Below are 25,814 nucleotides of genomic sequence, written 5' to 3' on the forward strand. Positions count from 1 at the left end.
TTTATCATCTATCGATATTTCATGCTGACTGCTCTTCTGAACTTGCTTACTGCATGCCTCCGCCCCTCCCGCGGCACCGCTGCACTCGACTTTCTACTCTAGCTCATCCCTCTACTCTCCAAATCCCTTATGCAAAGATAACCAGCATTATCATTCTTTCATTCCTTACACTGGTAAACTCTGTAATAGTCTTCCTTCGTGTGTATTTCCTCCTGCCTACGACTTGACCTCTTTCAAGAGGAGAGTATCAAGAAACCTCTCCACTCGAAATTGACCTCTCTTTTGGCCACTCTTCCATACACTTTTGTGGGGCATTGATTAGCGGGCTATTTTTTTTCTGCTTGATTTTTTTTTTTTTGCCTTGGAGCTGCTTCCTTTAATGTAAAAATAAAAACTATTCACTAGATTTACTATTGAATTAAGTTAATCTCTTTACCATAAAATAAAAAAAATAATCACAATTTACTCACTATCATATAAAACAAATCACGAGTATGCGTAGAGATGGGAAGGGAAAAAATATGTACAAAAAACAACAGCAGCTTTCCTGCATCACACGGCCCTGCTCGCAGCTGGATGGACTTTGCTCCGGAGACCTGTGCTTGGCCCGTGAGGCAGCGCGTACGTGACTGGCATGTCGCTTCACCCCCCCCCCCCCCTGCCGCCTCCTCTTCGCCCCACATCAGGCCCCACCACCCTAATGAATAATAAATACAATAAATAAATACTTAACTTCTAAACGTGTACTTCAATTTGCATTAGTTTTTTTATTAATCACATATTATTCATTGGGAGATTCATTTCATATTAGCAACCTGTCTCCACCTGTAAGGACTTAATCAGCACCAAGCCAAGAGGTGGCCACAAACAAGCCACTCCCAAGCCACTCTGTTCCGCGTCACCCGGCACTCGTCTTCTGCCTGGCATCAGTCTCTCATGTATCCCTCTGCTCCATCTTGCCATCTCACTTTCGGTCTACTTCTTTTTGGTTAGGTTAGAAAGGGTTAGGATAGGTATTTCCTCCGTTAGACTAATTTAGGATTCTACTCTTGGGCATTTTTACTATCATATACTCTACTCCATCCTGCCATCTCACTTTTGGTCTACATTTTTGGTTAGATTAGGTAGGGTTAGGATAGGTATTTCCTCCGTTAGACTAATTTAGGATTCTACTCTCCGGCATTTTTTACTATCTGGGGAAATTCCCTCATATACTCTACTCCATCCTGCCATCCCACTTTTGGTCTACTTTTTCGGTTAGGTTAGATAAAGTTAGGAAAAGTTATTTTCTTTGTTAGGCTAATTTAGGATTCTACTCTTGGACATCTTTACTATCTAGCAACGTTGCCAGACTGTCTTACTCAGCCTCTTATATTTACCGACTTCCGACCCAAAAACTGTCTCGTGGACCCCACACTACCCTTCCTTTACTTTCCCTTTCCATCCTCTTCAATCCCTTTCCTTCTTCTGCTCTACCCTATCCATTCTTCACCAACCTCCCTTTCTCCCTTCTCTATCCTAATTTTCTCTACCCTCCCTTTCCTTTCCCTTTCCTATACTTTCTTCACAATCCTCTCCTCATCTCCCTCACTACCATTCCTTTCCTTTCCCTTTCCCTTAAAACCAGAGACACGCCAGTCCTCGTCGACAGAGCGACTTGGTCGGCTAGATTTCGATCGCCGATAGAGTCGGTCTGTCGGCTCCCTGCTCCGGGCCGCCTTTGGCAAAGGCCCGTGCTCCCTCGTGCAAGAGGGAGCAATCTTCTCCCCCCCCTTACCACGCTCTTCAATCCCTTTCCTTTTTCTGCTATACCCTATCCATTCCTCACCATCCTCCCTTTCTCCCTTCCCTTCCCTTTCCCTTTTCTTTACCTTCTTTTCCAATCCTTTCCTCATCTCCCTCACAACCCTTCCTTTCCTTTCTCTTTCCATCCTCGTCAATCCCTTTCCTTCTTCTGCTCTACCCTATACATTGTTCACCGTTCTCCCTTTCTCCCTTCATCTCCCTCCCTTCCCTCACCCTCCCCAGACTTGCGAAGAGAAGGAGGGCGTCTTGATCAAGGGGAATCGCCAGAAGATCAACCTCACGCTCATATCCAACAACCACGAGTGCGAGTTGGTGCGGGAGCCGGGCGACACGGCCTTCAACCACTGCAAGGGCGTACCAAGTTCAAGAGTCTTCGGGAGCGCTGGAGGCTCATCGCCGTCAGCATCTGTGAGAGCAACAAGGTAAGGAGATGCTGGGGACGGTAGAGAGGCGGTCAGAAGATGCTGTGGTTATGAGATAGTTAGTAAGATAGATGGTTAGTAGTTAGTATGGTAGGTTAGAAGACGGGGGAAGGTGAGGGTGAAGGGAAAGAAGGGAAGGGAGGAAAAAGGGAAGGTAAAGGCGGTGTCACACTAGCACTTTTTCCGTCGATTAATGCGATTTCCGTCGATTTTCCATCGTTCCGCATGAACTTATCGCATGAATTTGTCAGACGATCAGGATCGTTTCCGCCTGCAAATTTCCGCCTTTGTTTACATTTCCAAGACCAAGACCGAGACTTTCCGCGTGGCTTCAACCTGTCTCAAACGCTCTCCTGCAGTGACAGGCTTCCTCATCCTGGTGTCACTTCTGGCAATAAGAGGTGTCACTAACTCCAGAAGTCTGTGGTACTGGCTCTTGTCCAACCTGATCCAATTCTTCAGAGTCTCATGATCCTCTAAACTCAGCTCTTTTAACAGCCTGTGGTACACACTTTCTCTTTCCCGACGAGCCAACCATGAGCGCATCCATGCACGCTTTTTGGCTTGTTTAGCTCGTCTAAGTCTCACAATACACAGTATTAGGTTCAGAGCAGCGTATCTTTGCCGCAGCGTGGACTCCATGTTTGTTTACACTCCTTGGTCTGTGCCGACGGAAAGTTTCAGACGAAACACCGTTTGTGTGTGACAGGCCGCAGCCAAGATATCGACGATTTTCAGAAAAACGACGGAAAAAGTTGACGGAAAAAGTGCTAGTGTGACACCGCCTTAAGTGAATGGGGAAGGGAGGGAAAAGGAAAGGTAAATGAATGCAGAGGTAGAAGATGCTGGTGGTTAGATGTTGATGGCTAGCAGATAAGAGGGGGATGAAAGAAACGAAGGATGGAGAGAGGAAAGGCAGAGAAAGAGAAAGGAAGGGGAAAGGGTTGGAAGATGAACAAAGAGGGAGATAAGAGAAAGGAAGGATAGAGAGAAGGGAGAGGAAAAGGAGAGAAAGAGAAAGGAAGGGGAAAGGGTTGGAAGATGAACAAAGAAGGAGATAAGAGAAAGGAAGGATAGAGAGAAGGGAGAGGAAAGGAAGAGAAAGAGAAGGGAAGGGAAAGGGTTGGAAGATGAACAGAGAGGGAGATAAGAGAAAGGAAGGATAGAGAAAAGGGAGAGGAAAGGAAGAGAAAGAAAAGGGATGGGAAAGGGTTTGAAGATGACTAAGGAGGGAGATAAGAGAGAGGAAGGATAGAGAAAAGGGAGAGGAAAGGAAGAGGAAGAGAAGGGAAGGGAAAGGGTTGGAAGATGAACATAGAGGGAGATAAGAGAAAGGAAGGATAGAGAAAAGGGAGAGGAAAGGAAGAGAAAGGAAGGGAAGGGCTTGGAAGATGAATAAGAAGAGAGATAAGAGAAAGGAAGGATAGAGAGAAGGGAGAGGAAAGGAAGAGGAGGAGAAAGGAAGGGAAAGGGTTGGAAGATGAACATAGAGGGAGATAAGAGAAAGGAAGGATAGAGAGAAGGGAGAGGAAAGGAAGAGAAAGAGAAGGGAAGGGAAAGGGTTGGAAGATGAACATAGAGGGAGATAAGAGAAAGGAAGGAAATAGAGAAGAGAGAGGAAAGGAAGAGAAAGAGAAGGGAAGGGAAAGGGTTGGAAGATGAACATTGAGGGAGATAAGAGAAAGGAAGGATAGAGAGAAGAGAGAGGAAAGGAAGAGAAAGAGAAGGGAAGGGAAAGGGTTGGAAGATGAACATAGAGGGAGATAAGAGAAAGGAAGGATAGAGAGAAGAGAGAGGAAAGGAAGAGAAAGAGAAGGGAAGGGAAAGGGTTGGAAGATGAACATAGAGGGAGATAAGAGAAAGGAAGGATAGAGAGAAGGGAGAGGAAAGGAAGATAAAGAGAAGGGAAGGGAAAGGGTTGGAAGGTGAATAAGGAGGGAGATAAGAGAAAGGAAGGAAAGAGAGAAGGGAGAGGAAAGGAAGATAAAGAGAAGGGAAGGGAAAGGGTTGGAAGATGAATATGGAGGAAGATAAGAGAAAGGAAGGATAGAGAGAAGGGAGAGGAAAGGAAGATAAAGAGAAGGGAAGGGAAAGGGTTGGAAGATGAATAAGGAGGGAGATAAGAGAAAGGAAGGATAGAGAGAAGGGAGAGGAAAGGAAGAGAAAGAGAAAGGAAGGGAAAGGGTTGGAAGATGAATATGGAGGAAGATAAGAGAAAGGAAGGATAGAGAGAAGGGAGACGAAAAATATGTATACATATTTTTATACAAATAAGCGTTATTTTATGGATATTTGCATCTTTATTTTCATTCAAATTTACAGTATTTTATTCATATTCTGCTCATTTATTTTGATACGATTTTACATTATACTCTGTGTATTTTGTATATATTTTTTATACATATTTACATTATTTAATGTGTATTTTGTATATATATTTTTACACAAATTTATGTTATTTTATGTGTATTTGTTTATATATTTTGATACAAATTTACAATATTTTATGGGTATTTTGTATATATATTAAAAAAAAAATTTATGTATTTTGTATATCTATTTTCATGCGAATTTAAACTATTTCTCTATATTTTTGTATAGATTTTGATACTAATTTTAGTTATGTTATGTGCATTTTGTAAATTTATTTTCACACAAATTTCTATGATTTATTGGTATTTTGTTGATCTATTTCGATACGAATTTACATTATTTTTTCTGTACTTTGTATACTTATTTTTATACGTATTTACATTATTTAATATGTATATCGTATATATATTGTTATACAAATTTATGTTATTTTATGTGTATTTGTATACCTATTTTGATACAAATTTACATTATTTTATGTATATTTTGTATATATATATCATTTCATATTTAGCTTATTTTATATTTATCTTGTTTATTTATTTTCAGTCAAATTAAAATTATTTAATGTGTATATTTGTATTTGTATTTACGTTATTTTATGTGTATTTTTGTATTTTGTATATGTATTTTCATTCAAAATTATATTAATTTTTTGGTATTTTGTTCATTTATTTAGATACGAATTTAGATCATTTCATGTGTATTTTGTAAACATGTTTTTATACGCATTGACATTATTTAATGTGTGTTTTGTATATATATTTTTATACAAGTTTACTTTATTTGATGTGCATTATATTTTTTTTTATACAAATTTACATCATTTTATGTGTATTCTGTATTTTAATACAAATTAGCCTTATTTTATGTGTATTTAATATATATATTTTCACACAAATTTAAATTATTTTATGTGCATTTTTGTACATATATTTTCAAGAAATTTGCGTTATTTTATGTGTATTTTGTATACATTTATTCATACAAATTTACATTACGTTATTGGTATTTTGTTTATTTATTTTGATACGAATTTACATAATTATATTTGTATTTTGTATATATTTGGTATACGTATTTACATTATTTAATGTGTATTTTGTTTATATATTTTTATACAAATTTACGTTATTTATGTGTATTTGTTTAAATATTTTGACATAAAAAGTACATTTTTTTATTTATTTAATATATATATATATATATATATATATATATATATATATATATATATATATATTTATATATATATATATATATATATATATATATATATATATATATATATATATATATATATCAAGGCAAATTTAGCTTATTTTATGTGTATTTTGTATATCTATTTTCATACAAATTTAAATTATTTTTGTGTATTTTTGTATATAGTTTTACAAATTTATATTTATGTGTATTTATATATATTATTTATATTTATTTTGATACAATTTACATTATTTTTGTATTTATATCATTTTATTTTTATTTTGTATATATTTTTTTAGAAATTTACTTTATTTTATATATATATATATATATATATATATATATATATATATATATATATATATATATATATATATATATATATATATATATATATATATATATATATATATATATATATATATATATATATATATATATATATATATATATACACACACACAAATACACGTCAAATAATTAAATTTGTATTAAAATAAATATACAAAATGCACATTCAATAAGGTAAATTTGTATTGAAATTGATATGCAAAATACACATAGAATAATGTAAATTTGTATCAAAATATTTATACGAATACACATAAAATAACGTAAATTTCTATGAAAATATATATACAAAATACACGTAAAATTATGTAAATACGTAGAAAAATATATATACAAAATACATATAAAATAATGTAAATTCGTATCAAAATAAATGAACAAAATTCCAATAAAGAATGTATTTATGTAGGAAAATAAATATACAAGATACAAATAAAATAACTAAAATTTGTAAAAAAATGTATAGAAAAATACACAAAATAATTAAAATTTGTATGAAAATAGATAAACAAAATACACACAAAATTAGGTAAATTTGTATTGAAATACATATGCAAAATACACACAAAATTAGGTAAATTTGTATTGAAATACATATGCAAAATACACATAAAATAATGTAAATTTGTATAAAAATATATTAAAAAATACACATAAGATAGCATAAATTTGTATAATATATATATATATATATATATATATATATATATATATATATATATATATATATATATATATATATATATATATATCTATATATATATATATATATATATATATATATATATATATATATATATATATATATATATATATATATATATATATATATATATATATATATATATATATATATATATATATATATATATATATATATATATATATATATATATATATATATATATATATATATATATATATATATATATATATATATATATATATATATATATATATATATATATACATATATATATATATATATATATATATATATATATATATATATATATATATATATATATATATATATATATATATATATAAGGTGCGTGTTAACGTGTCGGTAGTCCAGACACATCCTCTTACTACCATCAGGTTTATTCACTAAGACTATGGGTGAAAGCCACGCAGATGTCGACTTCTCAATGATCTCCCTATTCTCCATGTCTTGTAACATTTCCGCTATCACCTTTTTTGCTTGTTCAGGGTAACGATATCTAGGGCCTCGACTCGGTCTCGGGTCGGCTACATTAATTTTCGCAGGGGGGTTCACTTTTGCCCAGAATGAAAAGTTCGGTGTGGTCTAGAATGGCTGAATTAAGTTTCTCCTTTTGTTCATGAGTAAGATGGTTCCATTTCTGCTGTTTTATAATTTTTCCTAGTCGTTCTGTTCTGCTACCCTGGATGTTCACTTGATCGGTGGTTGGGAGGAGGTCATTTTGAATCTCCCAGGTGTTTCGGATAACCTCGGCCGTCTCATTCGCATGGTTTGGTTCGTCCTCGAGGTGTTCATATGAACCTAATAATGTTCCCGTTTTAAATTCCTTTACTGCTTTGGTATTGTTAACGAAAGGAATGTAGATGGTGTTTTGATCATTTACTTTAGTTAGGAACGGTAAACTGTTTTGACTGATGTTGGGTTGAGAGTGAACCAGCAAGGTGGCATTTGGGTTTTCCTTTACCTGGATAGGGATAAATTGTGATGTATAGGGTTCAATATGGAGGGGCTTAATGAGATTTACCCTTTTGAGGATGTAGCCTATGGTTAGGGGCGGGGAAATGCTTCGTATCCTCTCTACCTTTCTTTTCTGTCGTCTGATGTGACCAACTACGTACGAAGCATTGTGCCAGACTATCTCGTCCAACGTTCCATTGAAAAGCCGCCTTCCCTATGATGTCAGTACCCAGCAGTAGCTCTGCATCAAGGTAACTATTTGGGACCACTGGAACCCATTGTTTGTGTACATGATCGTTACCTACCCCAATTTCTTACCAAACCATGCCAATAACTCGGAGAGGGGAGCCCGTGAACTACTATAGGTTTCAGGGGCCGTGTTCCCCTGTTTTTCGCAAATAAAACTTTAACAAAGCGTCGGACAAGGATGTTATTTTGGCAGTGGATGTTTGAGACCCCGACCTAATGGGCAAAAATATGATTTGGTGTCATATGTGGATAATGAAGCACTTGAGTAAATTTAGGGTAGACTTGGCTGAAAGTTAAAGGCACTGTGAGCGAGGCTAGCCCCGCCCCACTCATCTTCTCATGACGTCGATGTGACGTTTAGCTCTGACGTATGAGTAATCATCCATCCAACCAGCAATTATGTCTTAATGCTTCACACACACACACACACACACACCGTAGCAATATTTAATCTACTGTAAATATGGATGTTCCTTATATGGACTATCAGTTGGGGAGAAACAGTTTTACTCGAAGGAAATTACTTATCCTTTACATGGAAAATGTGACTATTGGTAGTACATGCTGCATGTATGTAAGCGAGCAGTAGTTTCTGGTTTCATCCCTCGTTGGTTCGTCAACCTTTCCCATACCCAACCTTTCCTTCCTCACACAAGCATCCCCACCCAACCACCCAACAACACCTTTGTCGTTTATGGCATGTTACCACCTAAAGGGTGATACACTATCTGATACTGTACATACGACCGTATCATTACGAATCTTATTACTAACGTATGTGCAGGTTATCACATACTGTACATTCCACAGCTTTTGGAACATTCCTACCGAACTTGTACATCTGCTGTGTGCCGTGAGACTTTATGGCCTTTAAGTAATTTCACATGTCTGACATTTTGTGGCAATCCCTACATTTACACATTCCAGGGAGACCTGTGAGGTGCTGTAATTCGAAATCTATTGTTATTTGCCAATATGATCATTTAGTATTTTATATTCAATTATGTGTTAGCCCATTTCCCTTGATTTTTGGCACATACTTCTGAAATACCCTGTATTTGAATCGCATGTACTACCAATAGTCACATTTTCCATGTAAAGGATAAGTAATTTCCTTCGAGTAAAACTGTTTCTCCCCAACTGATAGTCCATATAAGGAACATCCATATTTACTATAGATTAAATATTGCTACGGTGTGTGTGTGTGTGTGTGTGTGTGTGTGTGTGTGTGTGAAGCAGTAAGACATAATTGCTGGTTGGATGGATGATTACTCATACGTCAGAGCTAAACGTCACATCGACGTCACGAGAAGATGAGTGGGGTGGGGCTAGCCTCGCTCACAGTGCCTTTAACTTTCAGCCAAGTTTACCCTAAATTTACTCTTATAAGTGCTTCATTATCCACATGTGACACCAAATCATATTTTTGCCCATTAGGTCGGGGTCTCAAACATCCACTGCCAAAATAACATCCTTGTCCGACGCTTTCTTACAGTTTTATTTACGAAAAACAGGGGAACACGGCCCCTGAAACCGTTAGTAGGTATGTTGCGTCTTTTATTTATTTCACTCCCTAGTTTATTCGCAGCCGATTCTTTGATAAGGGTATGACCACTACCCGAGTCTACCACCGCTCTCATGATTTTACTGTTGATAGCCAAACTGATGATAGGTGAGGTGTGTCCCTGGGTTCGTCATGTTCGACTGGCTGGTTGACCCGGACAAGTTTTACTTCCACGCCAGCATCCGCCTCCTTTTGCAATCAGAGCATGTACGCTACCGTTTCCGCCAACACTCAAAAAATGCGTGTGTGACCGACAGTCTGGTCGTGGCTAACGGTTTGATGTTTGCAATTTTCCTACACGTTCAGTTAAATCCCTAATCTTCCTTTTGAGTTCTTCTACCTCTGATGATTCGCTGGATGTAGCATTTGGGTTAGGCGTATCGTTAGGGTTGGGTGGACGGTTCACAGGTGGTGATTCAGTGGCCGTTTTTCGCTCTTCTCTAACTCTATATAGAGAAGATGCGTGGGTAGCTTCGCGCCACTGGCACTCATGTTCCACTCGATCAATGAATTTATTTAATGGGTAGTCCTCATCCAGGAATCCTTCTAATTTAGCTTTTGAATCGGGAATCAAGCCGTGCCACAGTTTCCTTTTGATTGCCTTGCCACGATTATTATTATTATTTAGTAAATTTATTACGCCCAAGGGCGACAGACCTATTGACATTTGTGCAGCAAATTAGTTACACATCGGTGACTCGCAGAGCACGCTGCAAAATAACTTTGTGAGACATACGTACATAGCCTATACGTATAATACCCATCCACGCCAACACACACACACACACACACACACACACACACACATACACACACACACACACACACAATACGTAAATACATGGACGTAAAGTACACACACACACACACAAGCAAAATATATACAAAGAACAAAATATTTACAATTAACAGCCACCAAAATGCAGATATCTAGCCAGAACTGTGTCTAAGATGTCTGCAGTGAGCAAATATTTACATGTTTGGAGTATGGTCTGTCTGCGTGGGAGTAAGTTTGCTACTGTGGGGCACTGGAGGCAATAGTGTTCAAGGGTGTTGGAGTTTGGTTGTTCGCACAGCTTGCAGGAGGAATAGTGCGGCACATCCTCTTCTTGGGAGACCTGCCACACAGGCCGGTATCCGAGCCTGAGCCGCGCACTCACAATATTGTGCCTCTGTACCATGAGGCCGTGTCGGCGGTACTTGTGACGTCACTGGAGCATGCTGTCATGGTGCTGGATGGACCCACTGTTGGCTGTTTGCATCCCTGCGACGCACCGTCTTGGTGAGAGCAGCTGAGCATATGCTGTGTCGTAGGCACCGGAGGGAGGGCACAGCATCCGCATCATGCAAGGCCAGTGTACAGGCCGCCTTGGCAAGACGATCCACCGTGTCATTACCAGCAAGCCCGATGTGGGAGGGCGTCCACACGAAGGACATGACAAGAGAGGAATCGCTGGCAATGGCTAGTTGACGCAGGACGTCCTGCACAACACGGTCACAGCTGGGCCTGGGCGAGGAGAGGGCATGGAGAGCAGACTGGGAGTCACAGATTATAACTCCATTCACTCTTCGCCGAGCAAGGAGAGTTACTGCATCCAGGATGCCGTGAAGTTCACAGAAGGTGGAGCTCGATGAGTCGGGTAGCCTGCGGCCGAGCCACTCATCCCCCACAGGCGGCTTCATGGTGGGGGAGAACATGGCACATGCTGCACTCCCGTCTGCCTGCACTGAACCGTCAACGTAGATGTGATGGATGGCGGGGACTGACGTGGACACAGCGGCGATGGTTTCCAGAGCCAATTGCTTCTGGAGGAGGAGAGGGGAGTCTTTGGATGTCGGTGTGTGACAGCAGGGAGGGGGACCCGATATGATGGTAAGCCAGGAACAGCTGCCTCCTCAGGGCCGTTAATGGCCAGATCATGAATGTTGTCACACACAGTATTGACGAGGTTGCGGCCACCCGGTCGAAGTTGGAGTCTGGGTGCGTCAAGGTCAAGCGATGTTCTGATGACTGCAGAGAAGCGTGGAACAATATGGGGAGAGCGGAGACACTTGACCGAGAAATATGTCACATTGGCATAAATCCTATCTACAAGTGGAGGCAGGTCGAGTTCCGTCTGCATGTTGACTATGCGAGTGGAGAGAGGACACCCCAGGATAAACCTCGTGACTCGATTCTGGAATACTTCAAGGGGTCCTAGTGCTTTTCTGGGGAGATGACTTAGTGCAGGGGACAGATAGTCAAAGACTGACCGAAGGAACAGGATGTAAAGAGTCCTCAGCACCAGGATGGAGACACCTGTGGCATTGGTGGCAAGCCACTTGATAGGGGAGAAGCGGGGCTGCAAACGGTCAAGAAGGTCCTTCATGATGGGATGGATCCGTTGGCAAGCGGGTATGGCTGGGGTGATCCGGACTGGTGCGCCCAGGTATGTGTACTGTGTGCAGTGAGGGATAGCATTCCTGCCCATGGTGAACGCTGGCAGTGCTCTGAGGTTGCGGGAGAAGAAGATCCTGCTCTTATCCGGGGAGATAATAAGCCCACAGGTGGTACTAGACACATAGAAATTGTGAAGAAATAGCTGAAGATCATGAAGTGAGGTCGAATGGATGCAGATGTCGTTCGCGTAACAGGTGGCAGTAGTTCCGGGGATGGCAGGAAGAAGAGAGGGTAGACGGTGCATCAGGACATTGAAGAGAAGAGGGCTTAGAACACCACCCTGTGGGGTGCCAAGCTCAAATCGTTCGCTGGAACTGCATGCACTCCTAAAAAAGATACGCGAGGTTCTAGACCAAAGATAACCCCTTATCCACTTTAGAAGGCTTCCTTTAACACCGAAGTCTACCAGCTGGTCAAGAATAATATCCCTGTTGGCTATGTCAAAGGCACTTTTGAGATCAAGGAAGGCAACCACGCTGGTGGGGGAGAGGCGAGCGTAGAGTTCTACGAGATATACCTATGTATTTTTTCACCCCAAAGGTGATATGCTCTCACCCCCTTTTCTGGGGGAAAAGAAAATCCTCTATTTTTTTTTGTAATGCTCTCAGGTTAACTGCAGAGTGAATTTCCATCATATACCGTTACACATGTCTACATGTACCAAACTTTGCAGTACTATTTGTTTTTCACAAAAGCTTCATATAAATGTGTCAGAGCAAAGTTATATTTTCTTTTTCACCCCAGATGACTATAACTTTTTACTTCAGTGAACCCCAATGAAACATGCTAAGTCTTTTTACCCCAATGATCCAAGATTGCAAACTGGGTCCCAATGTTCACTGAGGTAAAAGGTATCGTTTTACCACAATGTACCCCATTACATTCCAGTGCAACCCCGCCATTAGTACCCAAATGATAGCCTACCTCAACATATCTCAATATTGTACCTCAATGATACCCCACTGTCCTATAATGTCACCCTAATGTACTCCAATATTACCTCAATGATGCTCCAATGTACAGAACATTACCAAAATATACCCCAATGTACATTGGTTTATTGGAGTACATTGGGTACATCAGGGTGTCATGGAAGTAACAATGGGGTACACTGGAATATAAGGAGGTACATTGGGGTAAAAAGGAAATCTTTTTACCCCAATGAACATTGTGGGTACAGTTCACAATCCAGGATCCTTGGGTACAAAGACATTGAAAGTTTATCAGGGTAAAAGACACCTGACGTTCATTAACCCCTAAAGGACACAAAGAAATCTAAGGGGTGGCCCCAGAAAAAAAAAAAAAAAAAAAAAAAACCCAGCTGTTTTTCAAGTACATTTTTCATAAAAGCATGTGTGACACATAATATTACAACTGAAAATCATAATGAAACAACTAATGATAACAATTAGAAATAAACAATTAAGGTCCATGTGTGTACATGAGGTAAAGACTTGGCTTTATGAGCAAATTTCTTTGTATTCTGAGCCCCCCCCCCAAAAAAAGCTTTCCATCACAACTAGCTGGGTGACTGAACCACTTATAGGCCATTTTGTGTGTATTTAGGCCTAAGGTTGTCAATTAGTGAATTTCAGATGTAGAGCAATAGCGAAAGTCACGAGGAAACTGAAGAAACACAAAAAAACGGAGCCGTCCGCACGTGGGACACCCATCCTTTAACGGAACCCACCAAAATTTCCGCCTGCGGGTCACTCGTCATTTATGGATTGAGGTGAAGATACTTTTGTGTACACTGGAGTATCATTGGGGCAGAGTGGGACATCACTGAGTAAAAAGATGTGCCCATGCAGAAACTAGGAAATATTTAGGCTATTAGCAGATTTAAGAAGTGTATTCCAGCGACACCACATTTATTTATCATACCGTATTTCCCGACATATAAGACGCACTTTTTAAAAAAAAATGAAGATTAAATAAATCAGCCTGTGTCTTATACGTCGATGGTTAGGTTTTGGTAGGCCTAGGGGTTATTGTTACCTGTACGAAACTAACACCCAAAACACCTCCATTTGACACAATAGTTCCCAGATGTCTCCAGAATGAAATATACCGTATTCTGTGGCATGTAATGTGCAGTTTTTTCACTCAGAAAATGCCAAAAAATTACCCATGCGCACTATGTGCCAAAGATACAAATTTTGATTTATTTAAATAATGAATAGTGATGCAATAGAAAAGGAAAATGTGAATAAGCAGAAGAGAGGAGGAGGACATGCAAAGCGATAAAATCATACAGGTCACAAGAAGAAGAAGGCATGCCACACATGGGAGCCGAGGCGCAGCGTGAACACGAAACACAAAACACAACACCGCCAGTCACCAGTCTGCGGGGTACCTCGGTGGTGATGGTTAAAGCTGCTGTTACACGGGAACTTGGCGGAGCAGGGTGCTGCCTGATGTGACTCTGCTCGGCGACCGTGGGGCGGACTTGGCTGGATTAGTCTGGAGCTATTTATGCTGTGCAGCGGCCCTATCAGCTTACGTTTTTTGTGATACGTCTTCAAAAGAATGGATATCTGTGGATGACTAAAGTGTTTATTGTAAACACAATTTTGTTCCTCATTGTAAAAGTAACTATATTAAAACATAATATGATTGACAGAAATTAATCAACATCTGTTTATACTTGAAATTTTTTTTTTTTTTTTTTTTGTGTATTTCGTTGGGGATATACCCCAATGGAGGAAGGCGGAGCATGCCGCGCAACCCCCCAGACGGCTGGTAGAGAGATACCCAATTTTTTCAAGGAGGAGGCCCAACAACGGGGCTGAGGGTGTCAGAAAGAGCCCACCTTTCCACCCCCATGGTAACTGATAGGTCTCAAACCCATACGCTACAGGCACCACGCCGAAGCGCAAGGCCGAGACTCTACCACGGGACCACGGGAGCCCCCCTACTTGAAAGTATGTATATGGTCCCTGAAAGTCAAGATCAAGACCAAGATTGCCCACTGAACGTAGCATCCCAGTGTGTTTAGTTCCCTCAGAAGCTTGGCGAAAGTTACTGCCTGCACACTGCGCAGTGAGTGAATCTACCAACCAACCCTTTTGTTTACCATTTCTTTCAAAGTCACAGCTGCTCGGGGTAAGAGCACTGTGATTCTTCAACCAACAGTGGAACACTTTGAACACAGAGAAGAGAACAAAGCAACATACAGTATCATAGTCATAATTGTAAGTAAGGTGGCCAAATGTATTACTGCATATACTAATTAAAAAAACTCCACATTTTCCCTGAACTTAATGTTCAAGGAAAATGTGGATTTTTTTTTTTTTCTAAATATATCTTGAAAAATTATAGGAGCATCTTATACTCCAGTGTGTCTTATATGGCGGGAAATACGGTAATTATTCTTAACATTTTTTTTCTTCATGTTTATTCTTATACGTTTAGTTTTCACATTTATCCTTCACAGTTCTCCGCTCAGCTGATGCAAAGTGTACATGTACATTGCTCCGGCATACCAAAAATACCAAATAAAGCGCCTTAATTTAGTTATGATCATCACCAGGTTGGGGGTCACTGATACCACAAAAACAACTGAAATCGGATGAGGCGTTGGTAATGCCTGTTACCAGAATGGTAAGGCTTTTGGTTAGGGAATGTGCCCAATGACTGTGAAAGCAACCCTTAAAAAAGACATCAAACATATAAATATAACCCAACCTTTTCACGTCAGAGGTGATTGCAAAAAATGATGGTTATTCGTGACTTCAGCTGAAGCTGTGTGCAACCAGTCACATGGAGATGTTTTAGTTCCACCACTTGTAGCACAGCTATTAATCATCCAAAAGATCATTGTAAGGCTTAGCACTTGTATTTAGACATATTCTGTACAAAAAAGGTATCTGCAATATAACAAACAAAAGAGTGGACTTTAGCTGATATGAAAAATAGTACACTTTACTTTAAAACAATCTATTAAAACAAACTGTTCAAGATAAAGTACATTTCCCAACTTAATAACATAGATGGATAAATCTTTATGAATTAAGGGCTTGTATCATGTCGTCCACACCTAATGATCTTGGAGTGGCAGTGGCAGTGCGGTAAAGGCCATTGACCAGCACTCCTGAGGCCCTCAGAGCAGCCACCATCCGATCCACTCTTGGAGAAAAATACTGGTCATCCAGTTCTAAAGATTTCAATGTACACAGGTACTGGAAAGTTGTTTCTTTCTGTAAAAAAAAAAAAGAAAAAAAAAAAAAAAAAAAAGATCCAGATTAATTTTGAAAGTACAGTATATTTAATGTTGAAGAAATTAATCCATTGAATAAGTCAAGATTATAGATCAGCATTTCTCAACTGGGGTTCTCTGGAACCTTAGGTTTCCTGAAAGATTAGTAACTGTTCTGAGAGAAATATTGATAAATAGACTAATCATGTAAATGTATTTTTGAGCAGTTTTTATGTTTGATTTAATATTTGGAATATTACTATGCACACAGGGAATGTTCTTGGAAAAGCCTTAATTAGTATAATAAAAACTTCAACCTGTCGTACCAATATAGAGTATGATAATCATAAGGAATATAATTAGCAATGCCTTTACTTTGCCTATGTGAAATTGCCTTTAGTGGTCAGTGGACAGGACCTGCAAGTGATGGATTCATGTATCGTCAAGTGACTCGATCGAGTACAAGACATGCATGGCCTCCATCAGTCCTGTCTATGCTTCCTGGCATGCAGGTACAGTCTCTAATTCCCCCACATTATTTAGTAAATTTTACCAATCATATATATGTACAGTCATACCTCGGTTTACGAGCTTAATTTGTTCCGGAATTTTGCTCGCAAACCAAAAAACTCATGAACCAAAACGAATTTCCCCATTTAAATTAATGTGAATCCTATTAATGCGTCCCATATCCCAAAAAATATTAACATTAAAATCATTTTACATGTTAAATATACGGAATAAAAGCAATGTTAATAATAAACAGCGATGATAAAAAATATAAATAATATAGTACAATAATACATATACGTACAGTCAAACCTCGGTATACGAGTGCTTTAGTTTACAAGTGTTTTGATTTATGAGCAAAAAATTCCACAAAAAATGCCTTGGTTTATGAGCAGTGACTTGGTATATGAGCATCCTGTTTTTTTTTTTTTTTTTTTTTGCCACCTCACAGGTGGGGACACGGACTATGTGGAGTCCATCAGGGTCAAGTGCGTGCGTCCCTTCAAGGAAAGACCACAGATCCTTGCCGGGTGACGGCTCATGAAGGGGACGGGATAGACCGACTCTATCAGATACGTCAGCCTCGCCGACCAACTCGGTCTTTCGACGAGCACTGGCGTGTCTCTTTGTACAAGTGGAAGACGTGAGTGTGGGTTCCCTCTGTTCGCTGCAAGACAAGAGTGCTCAAAGTGGAAAACAATGGGAATAGGGTCTCAGTTAGGGCTGTTACCTTGAGATAAAAAAAAAATAAAGAATGCAACATCCCATTCTCCAATACAGAATGAATCCATATTTTAAGGAACGGATAGCAACCCTAAAATTTCTCTAGCCTGCCATGACTGACAGCAGTGGTGGATCCAGGGGGGGGGTTGGGGGGGGGGGCCGCCCCACCCTTAGGACCTAAATTGCGCCCTTGTAAAAATTTACTGAGATCTGTGGGGGTATCATTCCTGTGAACACTACTACTAGCCTACTAATTATAATGATAATAATAACAACAATACTACTACTATTACTATTACTACTACCAGTGAAACCTCTACATATGGAACGGACACTTCCCCAACTTTGTCATTAAGTCGCGGATTTTGTAAAATCAACCGTTTTGGTGCGAATCGCAATAACTCCCTTATTTCTGGGGCTAAAAAAAAATTATTGGTATCAATCGACGGCAAAATGCAAGGGCTATATTTTTTGTTAGAAACCGGCTCGAACACCGAGTCAAAATGGTCGAAAATCAAATAAATTCACAAAAAATGACTCGAAAAAAGAATCGATTTTTTGAGTTCCCAACCTTGAGACCCACTCATTTTTTGAGAATTTCAAAACATTTATTTAACAAATGATTTAGCCCTGCCAATGTGCTTTCCAAAATGGTCCATAACGTTTCCCTACTCCCAACAGTTTCGTCGCTAGATCTCGACGCGTAAACCCTGTCGAGAGCGATTTTGACGAACTCCATACACTTTGCCGTTTTTGTCTAGTGTGTCCTTGCTATTGAGCTAACTCACTTGCCCTCCTCCACACACCCTTCCCATTTCCCTTCTGTGTGTGTGTGTGTGTGTGTGTGTGTGTGTGTGTGTGTGTGTGTGTGTGTGTGTGTGTGTGTGTGTGTGTGTGTGTGTGCGGCGGTGGTGTCTGTTTTTGTGTGTGTGTGTGTGGGGGGGGTCATATAATCTAATGGGCAAAGGAGAAAGGGAGGAAGAGTGACAGAGTGAGAGATAAGACTATAGATAAGAGGGTGTGAGAAAGGAGGAAATGGGACGGGAGGTAGGGAGGGTCCGGTAAAGGTGAGGAAAGAGGTGTGAGTGGGAGGGAAAGAGATTAAAAGAGAGAGGTAGGGAGGGTCAGGTAAAGCTGAGGAAAGAGGGGAGAAAAAGGGTGTGAGTGGGAGGGAAAGAGACTAAAAGAGAGAGGTAGGGAGGGTCAGGTAAAGGTGAGGAAAGAGGGGGAGAGAAAGGGTGTGAGTGGGAGGGAAAGAGATTAAAAGAGGTAGGGAGGGTCAGGTAAAGGTGAGGAAACATGGAAATGCAGGCAACAGAAAGCCTATTGGCTCATTACGAGGTCGCCCGCTTGGGTGATTTAATCTGCTCGATCGCCACTTGAGGCTTGGTGAGCAGATGAAAGCACCTCGATATTGAGGAGCAGATGGAAGCCCCTCGTTATTCAGTTTACTCGGCCTTGTGAAATGACGGTCGATTCTATATTTGAAGGAGTTGATGGTATTCGCATTTACTACTTCTGAGGGAAGATTGTTCCAGTGGCGGATGACTCGGTTTGAAAAGAAACTCCTTCCAATGTCTGTGTTACATCGACTCGACTGAATGGGTAAACCGTTATTTCTAGTTCTTGAGTTGGTTTGCAGTTCAAAGAATTTGGAGTAATCGACGTTATTGAACTTTTTTAGATACTTGAAGACTTGAATCATATCCCCTCGTAGGCGTCTTTTCTCCAATGTAAAGAGATTGAGTCGCTTGAGTCGTTCCTCGTACAGTTGAGCCCTGAAGGTTGGAATCATCTTTGTGGCGCATTGTTGAATCCTTTCCAGTAAAGTGGGGGAGAGAAAAGGTGTGAGTTGGAGGGAAAGAGAGAGGTAGGGAGGGTCAGGTAAAGGTGAGGAAAGAGGGGGAGAGAAAGGGTGAGTGGGGAGGGAAAGAGATTAAAAGAGAGAGGTAGGGAGGGTCAGGTAAAGGTGAGGAAAGAGGGGGAGAGAAAAGGTGTGAGTGGGAGGGAAAGAGATAAAAAGAGAAAAACTGGGAGGGAGGCGAAAGGAAAAAAGAAAGAAATGAGAAGGAAGGAGAAAAATACGGGGACGGAGAGGGAGAAGAAAGAAAGGAAGTGAGGGAGGAGTGAACCAGGGAAAAGACTAACGGCGCAATAGGCCACGGAAAGATTTTTAAGAAAGGAGACAAAAAAAATACCAGGTAATTACAGACCCATTAGTTTAACTTCAGTTGTAGGTAAGCTACTTGAGAGCATAATTAGAGACAAAATTGTGAGTTACCTTGAAAGCCACTCATTAATTGGGGATTCACAACATAGCTTCTGTAACAAAAGATCCTGCCTATCAAACCTATTGACCTTTTATAACGACCTCTTCTCAGTTTATGACGTAACCAAATCATTGGACGTAGTCTATCTCGATTTCCAGAAAGCATTTGATAAAGTCCCACATCATAAATTACTTTATGAATTAAACTAAATAGGTATTGATGGTCAAGTAAACCAATGGATCGTGAATTGGTTGAGCAACAGACAACAAAGAGTGGTGATTGATGGATTTAACTCAGAGTGGGCGCCGGTAACTAGTGGCATACCTCAGGGCTTGGCCCAGTGCTCTTCATTATTTACATCAACGACGTGGATGTTTGACTCAATAATCGCATTAGTAAATTTGCAGACGACACAAAGATTGGTAACTCGGTTCTCACTGACGAAGATAGGCAAGGCCTCCAAGAGGACTTGCACAAAATTTCAGCTTGGTCGGATAGATGGGAGATGCCCTTTAACGTAGACAAGTGCCAGGGCCTTCAAGTTGGAACAAGAAATAATAAGTTCGATTACGAAATACGCGGCGTTAAACTCACAAGCGTTCAATGCATTAAGAACCTGGGGGTCAAAATCGTGTCAAACCTCAAATTCTCACATCAATGCATCGGTGCAGCAAATAAAGCGAACAGAATGTTGGGCTTCATTAAAAGAAACTTTTTATTCAAGAATAAAGATGTAATACTTCCGCTCTACAATAGTTTAGTCAGACCCCACTTGGAATATGCGGTACAGTTTTGGTCTCCCCACCATGCAAAGGACATTGCTAAATTAGAAGGTGTTCAGCGTTGGGCAAAAAAAATGATCCCTTCCTTGCGCAACAAATCCTACTAAGAAAGGCTTTCCACCCTTAACATGTTCTCTCTTGAGAAACGTCGCCTCCGAGGAAAACTGATCGAATGTTTTAAAATAATGGTTTCACGAATGTAGACAGAACAAAATTGTTTATGATCGATGACACTTTGCGAATGAGGAACAATAGCATTAAACTCAAATGTAGACGAGTAAAATCAGACTTCACCAAATTTTTCTTCACCAACGTTGTAGTGCGAGAATGGAATAAGCTCCCACCGTCAGTGGTCCAGTGTAACACGATTGACTCCTTTAAAAACAAGCTCGACCATCACTTCCTTGAACTTAATATTAACTAGAGTTGAAATGCAACGTTTTGGAGCCATCTGATTATGTAGAATCACTTAGGTTTAAGGACAGGCTACCTAGTCTGGACCATGGGGTCTGTGTGGTCTGATTTTCTATATAAATCTATGTAAATCTCTCTCTCTCTCTCTCTCTCTCTCTCTCTCTCTCTCACACACACACACACACACCTTTGAGGGAGGAAGTATAAGGAAAGAAGGAAGATAGGAAGAATGAAAGAGAACAGAAACAGCGGGATGGATGAAAGGGAGGCCGCGTCCTTGAGCCGAGGGGGTGGTGAGATAAGCACTCACTACCCAGCCACTTGGCAACCCAAAGGAAGAGGAACTCCACAACTCCACACATACACATATATCATTTCTTTCGCATTATTTTTGCCATTTTCTGTTAGAATTGACTCTCACTGTCAAGTACAAATGCACGCAAGACACACTTACTTTATTACACTATAATAACATTGAAAGTAAAATAAGAGTCAGAACAGAATATGGGATCACTCAGCAACAACTAAAACAAACTGTAATTATGACGCCAACATTGGCGTCGCCGTATATGCCACTGGCGCTTCATGACGCCGACGTCAGCGTTGCCGTATAGAAAGGGTTAAGTTTGACTGTGTCTTCAACAAAATCCCCACAACAGGTTCAATAAGTTGCTTCTTCTTGTGACATACATTCTTGTCTGTATGTTTACAATCATCAGTAGAACAGCCACTTGTAGTTATGATTGTTTTTATTATTTCATATTTTTATTACCTGATTTTTATAGTAAGAAGCATTTTTTAGTAAACACCTTAAAAAATACAATAAAAATCCTAACATGCTTACATGGCCTGGGGACAAGCAAACTGGTTTACCCAAATGACTCAGGTCTAGGCAAAAAAATGCAGCCCTTGCAACACATGATCGCCCCTGCCCACATTAGTACTGACTGGTGTCACGTACATACTTCTGGGTGCTTACCAAAGAGCGAGAAGTGCACTGAACCATAAATGATTTTTCCATGCGTTACAGAAATCTCTGTGGATTTGGGCCACTTGTCAGTTGGGGATGATTGCATGTTGGACCATTTTAAATGCGTTACAATAATAACTAAATCAATACTCATCCAAAAGAGTCCACCTTGGCCACGAAAAGCCCCGGACAATCATGTATTGGATGTGAAGCCACTGTACTTTAAAAGTTGGGTCCTGCCCAGCTCTACTGATGGATTACTAATTCTAGCAATGTGTGGCCTGGGGAAAGAAGTAGGATGCACCTCGCTGCCAAATATACAAAAAATCTCTTGGCCCTACACTGCTGATGCTCTACACATTGACTGTAAGCTCATGCAAGGAGTTACAGTTTGTGCAAAAGTTACTGTGCCAACCCTAAAGAGTGGTAACTTTTTGCACAGACTTTATAGCTGTAAAATTTAAGCTAACCATTTTTATGTTTAACAATATGAAGTGGGATGTGTACAGCCCTTCTCTTGTTTTACTGGGAAGGTTGGAAAGCCTTAGTTTACAGAAAAAGAAAACTGCTTATGAAAAAAAACATATACCTGGAGAAGGGGGAACATAAGGATGGCCTTCATGTAGTGGGTCTGCACAGAATGGGAGTCAAGAATAGGAAAGATGCATCCATCGTCAGGGTCCGTCAGTTTGTCACGAGGAATATCTTCATTACAGGACTGGACAGTGATGTGTTTCATTTTGCGCAGTGTTGCTAGTGCACCGCCAATGCATCCAAATATCTGGAATAAAAAAAATTTTCATTGGTGAATCGTATTAAGTTGGTTCTAGTGAGGCAAAAACAATAATTAAAATAGAGCAGGAGTAGGGTTCCTTTAGGCTATATTAAAATGCATTATTTTGATATGTTTTTACCCACAGGAGGCTAAATGCAATAAATAATATTTCATCACCAACATTAAGCGACAACCGATTGATAATGACTGAAAGATGAATCATGTAGCTGCAAACTTTATGCTGTTATGATAAACAGAAGTACAGAAACCAAGTTGTTGCCATGAGGCAGGCTTAATTTTTTTTTAAAGTTGCTGGAGCACAGTATGGTTACAAATTAATACCCCAGGTTTTAGTCCACAACCATTTCCAATTAAGTAACATCTTAACTCATATGCAATGTATACATTGGTATTGTGACAGAAATACAAATTGTGAATGTGTCATGCCCTGGGATTTTCTTTTTCTATTTCCTCTATTTTCCAACATGTCCTCTGCGTGTATCGAAACACACGAAGTCAATCAAAGAAGTACCCCACTGGCTAAGTGGGTTATGGGAGGCTCGTTCATCAGGCATAGTCGCCGCACTACACTACTTTCCCCTCTATGTAGATTAATTTCTGTGTGTAGAGACCTTAGACAGTGACCACTATCGGTTCACTATTCCACAACATCCCCGTAGAGACATACCTACAACTCTCCCATTTTCTATTACCCTCGGAGAGCATGGGCCATCTTACCTGTTACCCCTTTGGGGAAACTCTACAGAACCACAGGATAGGATGCCACCGCTATGCCACCACTGTCATGCCCCGGGATTTTCTTTTTCTATTTCCTCTATTTTCCAACACGTCCTCTGCGTGTATCGAAACACACGAGAAATTAATCAAGATCAGGGTATTCGCCGGCTGCCTGGGATTGAACCCGCGACCAGCGTGACGGGAGAGCCACTCCTTACCGAGTCAGCCAAAGAGGTACCCCACTGGCTAAGTGGGTTATGGGAGGCTCGTTCATCAGGCATAGTCGCCGCACTACAAGTGGAGTGAACAAAAGTTTGAGTATCAAGTTGAAATGAGAGAAAAAAAAAGGATGAAATTATATACAGGTGCACATTGAAAAGAAGAACAGGAAGGGTAGAAACGAGTACCTTGTAAGTTCACGGCAATACATGAAAGAAGTAGAGATATTGCTGGGTCTTTACCCCTTCACTACGGGCAGGCGAAAACGGCACCCCACCCCGAATCCGAGCTGGCCGTGCACACCAAATTTCAAATGTCGCTTCTGATTATCACAAGTTTTCAGCCATAAACTCAACATAATCATCATGTATTATATATAAAAACATGCAAAATTAAATGGTGCACATAAAGAAACGTAAATTATTTGATAATTTTGAGATGTATGCATAAATATACAGAGAAATTTGTGTTATTCGTAGATGACATGTGTCTGCTGAATTTTATTTCCTTATATTAGTTGTGATAAAGAATAGATTCGTGGGGAAAAGTAGAGGAAAAGAAAGGGAAGGACACAGACATAAGTAAGATCATGAAAAATATCCCACTGATTCACCGGCAATACGCACAGATATTACAGAGTAAATGGCTGAAAGGCCGTGTGTGTGTGTGTGTGTGTTTGTGTGTGAGTGTGTGCATGTGTGTGTGTGTGTGTGTGTGTGTGTGTGTATTTTAACTAGTTGTATTTACCTAGTTGTGACATACGAGAAAAGAGCTATGCTCGCGCTGTCCCGTTTCCATATCCGCTTTTGTCCAACTTTTCCTTAAAATCATGAATGTTTCTTGCACAAACCACTCCTCCTCCAGCCTATTCCATAGTTTAATGCTTCTGTTTAGGAAGCTAAACTTTTTCACATCTTGCCTACACGTGGTCACCCTCAACTTATTTACATGTCCTCTCGTTTCTCTCTCGTTCCACACACACAGGTCCTCTCTGTCCAAATGCTCCACTCCGTTCGCCACCCTGTACACCGCTATCAGGTCTCCTCTTTCTCTTCTTCTCTCTAGGGTTGTGAGCCCCATACTATTGAGTCTCTCCTCATAAGTCCAATCTCTAAGTTCCGGTACCATCTTAATTGCCACTCTCTGCACTCTTTCCAGCTTTCTTATGTTCTTCTTTTCATGAATAGACCAGACCACTGCTGCATACTCCAACCTGTGTGTGTGTGTATTTACCTAATTGTGAAATACAAGAAAAGAGCCGTACTAGGCTCGTGCTGTCCCGTCTCCATAACGCTTATTATTCAGTTTGGCTTTAAATTCATGAATCGTTTTTGCACAGTCTCCTCGTCAAGTCCGTTCCATGTTGTTATGCTTCTGTATGGAAAACTGTATTTCTTGATGTCTCTCCTACAGTCGCTCTTCTTCAATTTCTTACCATTACCTCTTGTTACACTTCTGTCGCGTGCCACTAGGTCTTCCCTGTCCAATTTCTCCAATCCCTCTTGTATCCTGTACATTGCTATTAGGTCCCCTCTCTCTCTTCTCTCCAGTGTTGTTAGTCCCAATTTCTCCAGTCTTTCTTCATAAGTACGTTCTCTCAGAGTTTCCGGTAATTTAGTCGCTGCTTTGTATTCTTTCCAACTTTCTAATTTCTTTCTTCAATCTAGGTGACCACACTAATGCTGCATATTCCAGTCTTGGACGTATCATTGATGTTATTAGTTTCTTCACCATTTCTTCATCTAAATATGTAAATGCTGCTTTTATGTTTCATAGAAGATTGTATGTTTCCCAAGTCATCCGGTCTATATGTTTTCCAAAGGATAACTTGTCTGTTATGATCACTCCCAGATCTTTTTTTCAGTTTTTTTCATGATTCTTTAATTTCTCAGAGAGTAGTTCCCCGATATTCGTCTACTGCTCTTACCAAACTCCATCACGCTACACTTCTCTGTATTGAATGTCATTTCCCATTTGCGTGACCATTCGCTTATTCTATCGAGATCTTGGCTCAGGGCTACACAGTCTTCTTCATTAGCCATCCTCTTCATTATTTTAGCATCATCAGCAAATATATTCATATAGCTTGTCACCCCTTCTGTCATGTCATTAATATATATTAC

The 25,814-nt window shown here is 40.0% G+C and overlaps 1 protein-coding gene across 4 annotated transcripts in view; it reads right to left on the reverse strand.

The window, feature by feature from the left end:
• Nucleotides 1-16,042: 16,042 nt before the first annotated feature.
• Nucleotides 16,043-25,814, reverse strand: part of LOC126999223 (uncharacterized) — a 133,620-nt gene continuing 123,848 nt past the window's right edge. For all 4 annotated transcript variants that reach the window (XM_050861555.1, XM_050861554.1, XM_050861557.1 and 1 more), the window contains 2 exons: nucleotides 22,549-22,740; nucleotides 16,043-16,291 (listed from right to left, as the gene is read on the reverse strand). In XM_050861555.1, the coding sequence (XP_050717512.1) occupies nucleotides 16,097-16,291; nucleotides 22,549-22,740 (387 nt within the window). In that variant the 3' untranslated portion in view covers nucleotides 16,043-16,096. The remainder of the gene's footprint in view (nucleotides 16,292-22,548; nucleotides 22,741-25,814) is intronic.

Source organism: Eriocheir sinensis, chromosome 16 (assembly GCF_024679095.1).
Source record: "Eriocheir sinensis breed Jianghai 21 chromosome 16, ASM2467909v1, whole genome shotgun sequence".
In the NCBI taxonomy this organism is placed as follows: domain Eukaryota; kingdom Metazoa; phylum Arthropoda; class Malacostraca; order Decapoda; family Varunidae; genus Eriocheir; species Eriocheir sinensis.